Consider the following 10834-nt stretch of genomic DNA (forward strand, 5'->3'; position numbering starts at 1 on the left):
TAACATAAATATAACTTGTCTGACTTGATTTGTTCTTCCCACACACGTGTTCTATGTCTGTCTCTCTCTGGCTGAACCACATGTAGAGAGAAGGGTAGCAAGGAAGCGCGCTGGAATGGGGGAAACGCCAGGAAGGTTTTTACCCTTTTAGAGTGAGCTCTGGTACATTATGGAGAGCAAAATATCTTGCGGCCATCCTAGCGAGCATGCGGTGTCTCTGCAAGCACGTCGTCCTCATGTGTTCCTCTGCTACGCTTGCATAGCCTGGCAAGAGTTGCCATTAGTTTTCATTAAACAACCTGGAAATTGGTTGCACCTAAGCACCTTGAAGGGTCAAGTTCCATGTGCCTGCCTAAAGCATGTCTAGCCAATGCCAGATTAGACAACTCGCAAAAGACCACTGTAGATAGCTGGGATTTTTTTGTTGCTGTTTTAGGTTGGGTTTTTTTTTTTGCTTGTTGTTTGTTTTTTGTTTTTAATTCCTGCCACAGATATAAAATTGGCCTAATGGTGCTCCCCTGGTAAATGGGAGTTCACGCTTAACTTCTCCGTCCTGGAGAGCTGTGCTGCCTCTTGCCTCCCTGCCGAGTCCCTGTGCCGTGGTGTTACTCACTCACTGCGTGGGAACCATCCAAACCTCCCTGCCTCTCCCCATCCAGTGCAAACTGTGCCACAGCAGCAAAAAATGGGACCTTCACTTGCCTAGAAAAGGGAAGAGGACTAGAGGAGAGCACGGGAGCCCGTAGCCTGGTGTGGGGGTACTGTGGAAAGGGTTGGAGTTGTGGACTCTGCTGTCTGGACCAGGAGTTTTCATTTGCTGTGTTAGCAATCTGAGCTCCAGAGAGGAGAGGGAATTTGGATAACATCGTGTTCAGTGTGCAGCTTTCCATGTCCTTCTACAACTGTGCCCTCCCCCTGCGCTGCACAGGTATCTCAGTCTCCACTCGGGACTTCTCCTTGAGGGCTGACACCTAAAATGTAGTCATTACAGCCTCTACTTTATAGGCTTCAAACGCTTTATTGGGTCTGGCCTTTCATGGACCCGTTGGAGCAGGTCCAGAGAAGGGCCACAAAAATGATCAGAGTGATGGACCACCTCTCCTATGAAGACAGGATGAGAGAGTTGGGGTTGTTCAGCCTGGAGAAGAGAAGGCTCTGGGGAGACCTTATTGCAGCCTTTCAGTACTTAAAGGGGGCCTACAGGAAAGATGGGGACAAACTTTTTAGCAGGGCCTGTTGTGTAGTGGCTTTAAACTAAAAGAAGGTAGATTTAGACTAGATATATGGAAGAAATTTTTTACAATGAAGGCGGGGAAACACTGGCACGGGTTGCCCAGAGAGATATTAGATGTCCGGTCCCTGGAAACATTCAACATCAGGTTGGACGGGGCTCTGAGCAACCTGATCTCGTTGAAGATGTCCCTGCTCATTGCAGGGGGGTTGGACTAGATGACCTTTAAAGGTCTCTTCCAACCCAAACTATTCTATGGTTCATTACGCAAAGGTAGGGCTACGTTACTTTGTAAGAGTAAGTAAGCGTGTGGGCCTACAGACGTGATGGATCCATTTGATCGTCATGGGAAGTGATGGATCCATTTGATATACGTGCTCTGGACACTGCCAGCTTAATGTGTATTCTTGGAGAGGGAATTATAGTTAAAGAAATATTTATATTTTGTAAGTTTGAAGATGAGCAATGGATCTGTTCGTTTTGTTTCACATAGATGCTCACCTGAACGAGTCCCTGTTTGCAGTATATTCTTTGGTATCGTGCTGCAGAAGGAATGGCTGCGTATTTCTGGCCATGTCGTCATGAGTTGTGAATGACAAACCAAGTGACATGTTTTGTTTGATTACTGCAGTGCTTGTGAATAGCTAAGCGCTGACAGCCTGGGAGGAAAAGTACCATTAAATGCCCTGGGATAGGCATAAGATGGGCCACAACACTGGAAGGTTTTCTCCTCCAGCCCAGGCATTGTGCCTCATTTCTGAAGTTACCATCTCATTGACTTATTTGCTGGGCTGTCACATCAGCTGTGGCAATGTTTTTGACACCACTATATTTTGTGACATTTGTTCTTTAAAAAATGGGAATAAGGTCCCACTAAGCAGCTGTGAATAGCCATCAACTTTCAATCACTACCAGCCCAGACAGCATTTGAAACAGCAGCTTTGGGTGGGGATGAAAGGCTCTGTGTCCCACTGACAGTGCCTTCAGCCAGTCAAAGGTGGAAGCAGGAAGAAGTCCGAGATGCACATTTTAAATTGCTGGAACAGCACTTACTATGAAGACATTATTTGAAATAGTGTCTAGAGGGCAATAGAAGCATGCTTAATTCTTTAATACTTTTTATTTAGAAAAGTTATTTTTTTTAGCTATATTTCATGTCCTACTTTGGGTCCCAGTTAACGCACAGAAAAGAAATATTGCTGGTTTTACTGCAGTATTAGCTGGAGATACAATTCTCATTCACAGAAAAGCCTCCAACTGGGGATAAGTGGTACTTTATTCCCAGCATGTGTCGATACTCAAGTGATGCTAACATTGGACCTACAAGTATCTGATGGTTTTGATAAACCAGTCTACAGCAGCTCCTGTGTTACCTGTGTGGCTGCTCTCAGCCAGTGTGGGTAAAGTTGAGCGAGAACTTGAGCTAACGAATCCTGCAAAGGTAATTAGCTTAGTTGTATTAAATTTTGAATAAAAAGTAAGGAAGCATCACTTTACAAGGTTAAAATATTGAACGTGTTTGGGAAAGAGAAAAAGCCAGTTTGTAAAAAGAGCATATATGAAATGCTTTGCTTGTAGCTGTGTGCTCAGGCACGATGATGGCTTATAGAAAAGCATCCACTGATCGTGGAAATGGTAAACATCTGAAGCAATTGTTTATTTGAGAAGATAACACTTGAAAGTGCAGCTAAATATGCTCCTGAGGCCTTTCTTCAACCAAAAAAAAATTCAAATAAAAAAGCTGCTTATTTTTACCCGGTCAATATTTTACATTATTTCCCAGTTTACGTTACAGACATCAAGCCTATGTTTTACATGAAACCTCACCAAAGCAGGAGAATTTCTTTCTCTTCAAAATGATGAGAGACTAGTTTACTACTTAGGTCACTTAACTCAGTTATAAATTTCCAAAATGTGAGTTATGACTAATCAGAGAAAGCAGTTCAGTGTTATGAAACCAGCCTTAAGAAAAGTAATTGTCTCTTAGGTTTCCAGGCTTTCTTGAAACTTGAATTGCAAAAATCACTTCTACTTAGACCAAGAATCCAAGGCTCCCCAATTTATTATCAAAGATGATTTTCCAGTGAATGTTTCATATTGTATCATTGCCTGCACTCACCTTCAGCAGCGCCATGATACCTGAGCAGCTATCCTAAATTTTAGGAAATACTGATCTTTACATATCAATTATGGTATTCCTTATGGCTCACCCTTGTTTGATAGAGCTGAAAAGAGGAAAGCTGCTGAATGGCTATTAGCTTAATAAAGAAAAGCAATTTTGAAATTCTTGTTAAATTGCAATGAGTGTACAACTAAACTGAGATTTAATTACATTTTTAATTAAAGGAATAGATATTGATTATGTCATTGAATATATGTTGTAGCCAGCCCTAACAAATAGTAATATTACAAGAGATCATTAAACTAGTTGTTAAAATTCCGAGTGAATGAGAACTAGAAGTGGTGTGGATAAAAGATACAGCAATGCTGGGCAGAAGCAGAAGATAATGAACTGAGTGAAAAATACATCCATTTCTAAAAGATTGGTTACTAATGATTTTATGTGCTGTCATGATTTATTTTTATCTGTGGAACAAAATGAAGACAAAACTGGAACATTTTTTAAATAAAAAACATGGGTAAGGCTGGGTCTTGAAAGCGAGCAGCGATTCGGAGAACATTTCATATGAGCTTTATGGGAAGCAAGATCTAATCTGTCATATGCAAGAGACCCGATCACTCAGGGAGCCATCTGATAAAAAGGCTGATAAAAAAGGGGCAAATAAGCGCCGCCAGGTCAGAGCATGGGAGTACTGACAAAAAACCGTAGGCAGCTGAGGTCCAGCTGGCGGCAGGGCGCTGGCAGCTCACCCTTTATTCAACCTGCAGCTTTCCTGCTACTGCAGCGTTGATCCTCTCCCAGGCTCGTGGTGTGGGTGCCTGGGGGTAGATAGACAGCATTTTTCTGGACACCGGTGATCAAGGGCGGGTGTGGAAGGGATCCATACAGCCATGTTTTGTCTGTGCAGGTTGCCCATTTGTGCGTGCAAGGATCTTATTGAAGCATTTTATTTCGAGAGGGGAGCAGCCCCTATGGATGGATATCGCAGCAGCCCATTGCTTGTGGCTGAAAGCTGCTCTGAACAGTTAAGTATAATAGGGGGATGGGGTAGATGATCTCATGGGTCTTTCTGTTCTGTCCGTTACGATTTCTATGCATATAAAGCCGTTTTAATCCTTTCCATTCAAATGCATTGTATCCGCAGAAATGTATCCTTAATAATGACACAAGGCATGCTGCAACATGGGCAAGCGTATAGCCAGACCTTATGACTCAGTAGGACTTAAGTTATTGTTTGAAATACAGCATTTTAGAATTAAAACTTTTTTTTTGGTACCAGATTTTATAGTTGAGCATATTTTGAATGTTCTGTCAACGTGTAATTCACAAAGACTAATTTCTTAAAAGACTGCGAGTGTTGTACAGATGTCAGCACCGAGGAGTTAGGATGTATTAGCATTAGAGATATCTGTAACCTTTATTTGACCTCGTAGTTTTATGGAGCATGATCCAGTCCTCGGCGACCTTCCTCCCCCTCGTGACCTCTTCCTCTTTCAAGTCTGCAGGATAAACAGGGGGTACAAACACGGCAAGTGCAGAGAAACGTGGCTGCGGCTGATGAGGCGCAGAAGTTAGGGGAAGCATTTGGTGGAGGCACGAGCGCTCTTTAGGAGTGAAAAGCAATGTCTTGTGGTGAAAGCGCTTTTCTCCCCGTATTGCAGCTGTGTTGCTACTATTTTGTGTGTGTCTGTTCTCACATTCAGCACCCAGATTATAAAATGTCTTCTGTATCTAACGGGTGACAGGGAGAAGGGATTACTGAAATAGAAACTGAAGAGGTCAGATATAAACCTCGAGAGAGTAAAAAAGGTTTAATGACCTGTAATCAGAATTTACCAATGATTTGTACTCAGGTAATGGCATCACTGTTTTTTTCCAATGCACAGGGTACATTTTAGTTTACTTCAGACAGATCCCTGTTCCCTGTTACTGCTTAACTACAGGATGTTACGATTATAGATGTAGTGACACTGTTGTTGCAGAATCGCTGCTGATAAATTATGGTGGGATGGCGGCTGTAAATACAGCTTCTCTTGTGATTTAAGAGGGAGATGTGAAGGTCTATCACCCAGATGCTTGATCAATGGTAAATAGGGCCAGCCGCAGCATGCTAAAGCTTAAAAGTCTTTGCCAGATTTTGGGATTAGGAGTTCGTGTTTCAAGCCTTAACTCCTCCAGTATTGAAATAATCAGTTGCTCTGGTCCTCCTCTTTTCCTTTCTCTTTGGCCAAGATTTATTTACCTTTGCAAGCAGGCACTGATGTGCAAACCTTTTTTTCAGTAATTTTTTGAGATATGAGAGTTTTTTCAGCAAGCTGCCTAGTATTCAATGTCTGTCTGTTCCACAGTGCCATGCGACTTCATGTCGTGTCCCCCGTAACCTTCCTATTCACCTGCTTAACCGGTCAGGAAATGTGCGGCTGCTCGGAGCTGTGTACTTGTACTACTTAAGGCCGGAGAAACAATAAACCAGTCATTGCAGATTAGTGTGATAACAGATACCAGCAGCAAAATCAACTATAATCAGGATTCACTCGACATAAAAGGGCATATAGCTTTGGTCACTCAGTCCCCTGCTCTGTAGGTGACAGTCCTGTGCAGGTAAGATTCCTAATGGCTGATGAGTGGCAAGAAAAATTTCAACGTGCAGCTGCTACTGTTGCAGTGATTTTTAACCTGGCTCTGCTCTGAGAAACCCCCCGTGTCCTGATCTGAAGGCTGATACAAGCTTGGTTATTTTTTCCCTGAAGTGGGAAATGAAAACGACCGCCTTCCCAACATCTCCCTGGAATTCAGACTAAATGGGGCTTGTATTTGCAGTGGTACTAAGGATGAAATCAGGATTGGCAGACTGTGATGTGTGACTTTGCACACATACAGAGACTCAGAACAAGAGTGAATCGTGTTAATTAAGCCAAGACATTTTAGATGGTCTGTGCCTAAAATTCGATCCTGTTCAGTAAAAGGGACTTTCTCTTGGGTCTCTTTAATGTCACATTCCATTTACAATTATAATAAATGCTACAACTTGTTTCCCTCTCCCCTACCCCACGAAAAAAATGACAGAGGAATTTCTTGCTAAGCCTTTGATAACGGTTCTTTCTTTTTGTTCCAGATAACTTCAAAAGAGAAGCGCTCAGAGAGCCTGAAGAATGATGGCGATGCTCTTATCCAAACTCTAGAGAGCCTGGCCCAAACTGCCAGGTGAGTTCCCTCAGGCTTCCAGGAATTTCCAGGGCTGAGAGCGCTCACCTCCTCTTTTGTCTGCGATGGTCTTCTCCTGTAATCACCTTCTGTGCAGTACAAGCTTCTCAGGTTTCTGTCCCTGGCCCCCCTCCCTGCAGTGCTCTCGTCTCGTTCAGAGCTTGCTGGCGTTTCTGCGGTGGCGGCGGCGTGCTTTGATCCCCAGCTGCGGCGAGCCGCAGTGTGCTGCACAGTCTGGCTCAATGTGTGTGCACATCTGTCGATTTTTTTTTTTTTTTTTTTTCCCCCTTTTTTAATATATTATTTTATTCCAAACACTTGGCCTCTATAACCGGATACTGGTCAGTGGTTCTTGGCGGAGTGGGCTCGACGCACAATGCAATGTTTGTGCCTTGTTTTAAAGTAATTGTGTTTGGTGCGCTTGCAAGCTGATTACTTTCAAACGCACAGCTGAAGAACAGAACTACTTTTGTTTAAGAATACCTGTGGCTTCTCCAAGAAGGCAGAGAAGGCATGAGACTAGACTTTGGGGAATGCCATGGCTTCCTCTGTGAGAACAGAGGTGCTGGTCCCAACAAGTTGGCCAAACCTCAGCTCATCTCCTGTAGGCTTTCCCTCATCTGATCCCCCTTGGACATCTGAATGAATGAATGACTGTTCTCTGCCCCACAAATCAAATCTTGCGCTCCTGCCGTGGGCTGTTAGGCTGCGTTTCGCTCCTGGTTGAACGGAAATTGATAGAGAAATTGTAGTTTATAGATCAGGTTTTGAAACACTAAGATAATCTTTTCAGTGCTCTTTGTGCTTCCAAATGCAGGCTTTGTATGGGTCAGTTGTCTGGGAAAATTGTCTCCTCGACATTATGGCAGGGTGTACCCTGTGTTGGAGGGGGAGGGGGGATGTGGGCAGATGTGGAGAAGAAACGCTGGGACACGGTGAGTGTAAAGAGATGCATACTGAGGACTAACCAAACCTGTCGAGAACAGTCTGCATCCCTCTCACATACTCAGCTGCTGACTCACGGGTTTTTGTATGACACATTAAATTATCTAACTAAAATAAAATGTCAGCTCTCCCCAAGGGAGACACTGGCACCACCACTGAAGATGACAGTGGGGAAACATGGGGTTTTCTTGTTTTAGAACTAGTCTTTATTTTGTAGCATTTCAGCATTAAATGTGCTAGACAGCCCGGTCGCTCTCTTTCAGTCTGCCTTTCTGGCTTCCTCTAATCATCTGTAATCTATACATTTCTGTGCTCAGAAAAACACATACTACAGAGCCCAGAATAAACAGCACTCTCTCTCGTTTGACACGAGATGCTCAGTAGACCAAATTCTAGCTGATGCCAATGACGAGTGTGTTGATACATTAGGGTAAGCCAAGTTCCTTCACTGTGCCGAGCTCCCACACTGCAGCAGCGGCAGCAGGGGAGCCCCCAAGAGCTCACAGATTTCATTTCCCCTCCTGCCCGTCTTTAGGGAACATATGTCCTAATCCGTTTGCCTCCAGAGGAAACTGAGAGGGATTCAGCCTGGATCTTGGGGCTGTAATGGTCTCAGAAATGGATAAATTGCCAGTGGGCAGGCAGGAGAAGCCTGGGTTAGCAAGCTTAATCCGCTTTAGCTGAATGGCCGTTTTGTTTATGGAGGTTATAGATGTTTTGCCATCTCCCCAGATTCCCTTATGTGGCATCTTTCCCAGAATATTCCTTGTGACCTAATAAACTTAGTCTCCTCACCTGTGCTTTGAACCCTGTTAAGAAGCCTCTCTGTATCTCACGCAGAACTGGAAACATTTTAGAGAAGGCTACAACCGAGATCCTGGATTGAAGCCATCCTCTGAGTAGTCTAAACTCCCAGGCCCTTCCACCCACGTACTATCACTGGGTTGCAGTGACTGAGGAGTGTTTTTGCTTTGCTCATTTTTTGCAGACAGGTTTCTAATCTTTCGCTCTGCCTGCGCGGCGGGAGGAGGATAGCAGCCAAGCAGACACGTGCCGAGAGAGGGGCACTGCTTGGATTGCAAGCTGCTTTCGGTGCTCTCCTGCTGCCGTGTCGCAGCCGTGGATTGCCAAACTCCTCCTCTGCGATACATCCTCAGCTCGTCGCAACGGGCAGTTTTGAGAGTGACACATAACCACCCCATTCTGCTTAGCAGCTATGTGGAATCAAATCTACACTTTAAAATGTGGGATCGTAGCCATTTATTTTTCAGTGCTGACAGTTGCCAAGATGAATTCGTTTCAGATAACTAAATTTTCTGGTATAAACTGCTGCTCATTAAGACATTGGCTTACGTAGTGGAGACTGATCATTTGGATTCGTGGCTAGCTCTGCATTCCCCAAAACATGGAGTGGAGGTAGGTATTTGCCATTAGCAGCAACCGAGGAAGTTGCAGATTGGTCTACTAGTGTCATAGAATCTTAGAATGGCTTGGGTTGGAAGTGACCTTAGAGATTATCTAGTTCCACCACCCCTGCCATGGGCAGGGACAACTCCCACTAGACCAGGTTGCTCAAAGCCCCATCCAGCCTGGCCTTGAACACCTCCAGGGATGGGGCCTCCACAACAGGTGTCTGTCCTAAGTTAAAGATGAAGGATGGTAGCCTATAAAAAAAAAAAAGACTCCCAACTGCCAACTTGTTTCTATGGACCAGCAGTGGTGTTAGAGCCTCTGTTGCAATTCTAGAAAAAACGTGCGTTTCCAGAAGGAAAAATTAGGCAAAATACATAAAATAAAAACTTAGGTGAGGAAGCAAAGGGGGAAGAGCTGTTCAATCTCAAAGCGTCAGAGCTGTGCGTGGTGGGGAAGTGGGTCCTCTTTGCAGGAGGTGGGCAACACCTCAGGTGGAACTGCCTCCCTGCACGGAGCAGTGTGGCGTTAAGAGGGCTATATGTGTGAAAACACATTTTTCTGTCAAGCTGAAAGTCTCTGTGTGTGTGTAGAGTCACGAGGGAGCATGGTAGATTATATCTTCCTTGAACAGAGGAGATTGAGCGAGGTAGCAGTTACTGTGAATTTGAGCTGAAATTCATTTTTACACAAGATTTGCTACAGGGCAGAATCGCTGGTTGCATGTTGCTGCTTAGCAAAAAAGCGGGGTATATGGTGCGGTTAATGGCTATTAAGAATTTTCCAGCATAGACAAAGGCAAATATGGGATTTGAACTAAAAGGCTTCCCCTGAGAATGTCTAATAGGTGTTCACTGTTTCTAATTCCTAGCTCTCACGCTGATGTTGCTGTTGCTTCCTTGGCATTTGAAATTCTGAGAACGGTGGGACATGAAAATATCAAGACTACCAAGTGAACCAGTTTTGACCGGCCTACCCAAATGCGCACGCTGCGTGTGCTGCTCAGCACCTCAGTCCCACAGGAACACCTTCAGCCGCGCAGAGCAGACGTAACTACTGTAGCAAACCGAGTCGGAGCTGTGCGTAGGCAGACGCGTGACTTTGGGAGGATTCAGGAAGGGAGGGAAACTGGTTTTGGGGGTTGGTTGGTTTGTTTTTAAAGCCATTGTAAGGATGAGTTCTTGGTTACTACTTTGCATTGCGTGATGTAGCTTAAGTATTTGACAGCTGGAGTTTGAAAAGTGTGAATTAAATAGTATAGTTATTTCACAATATAGACATACAAGTGTTTCACTGTTTTAGGCTGCTGTTAGAAATGTTCATTTCTCTGTTTGACCAGGTGAACGCCTTGGCTATTCATCTTAAGGGGCCACTTCATGCCTAGGACTGACAATAGACAATACTTTTTTTATTGAGAAAAACAGTATTCTTCATCTCACACAACCAGAACCAACCCCTGTGATCACATTAGAGGCAGTGTGCATATGTGGTGCATATGCACAAATTTTATCAGGTTTTTACCTAGTAGCATGGGCTTTTTTTGTGTGACTGTGCCTCTCTGTTGCCTAGCACTGCACAGCTTAAGCTGCATGGGTGGAGTGTCGTTCTCAGCTGCCAACGCTCCTGGCTGGAGCTCCTCTTTGAAAACAGGCGAGACGATGAGCCTGGCAAGTTTGTCATTTATCCTTGGGTAAAAGTTGATCGTCTAGGAAGCGTCCTCTTGAGCTAGCGGATGCCAGCGTGCAAAGAAATAATTCTTCTCCCCATGTGCCCTGAGTGAGCGTAGGCATGGCGAAGTCTGGTACTATGACCATGTCTTCCTTAACGTTCATCTTTCCAAGCAGTAACGGCATGGTCCTGCCACACCGGGCGAACACAGGAGCCTTATTGAGAGTCGCTGCACCAAGCCTGCTCTTGGACAG

The 10834-nt window shown here is 44.4% G+C and overlaps 1 protein-coding gene across 1 annotated transcript in view; it reads left to right on the forward strand.

Annotated features, from left to right (window-relative positions):
- Positions 1-9868, forward strand: part of ULK4 (unc-51 like kinase 4) — a gene marked incomplete at both ends in the record, with an annotated part of 260007 nt that extends 250139 nt beyond the window's left edge. Inside the window, 2 exons of the mRNA XM_082499551.1 lie at positions 6469-6557; positions 9784-9868. Of these exons, the coding sequence (XP_082355677.1) occupies positions 6469-6557; positions 9784-9868 (174 nt within the window). The remainder of the gene's footprint in view (positions 1-6468; positions 6558-9783) is intronic.
- Between the last annotated feature and the right edge of the window lie 966 nt (positions 9869-10834).

This window comes from Vanellus vanellus (assembly GCF_965231255.1).
Source record: "Vanellus vanellus genome assembly, chromosome: 2".
Taxonomy (NCBI): Eukaryota; Metazoa; Chordata; class Aves; order Charadriiformes; family Charadriidae; genus Vanellus; species Vanellus vanellus.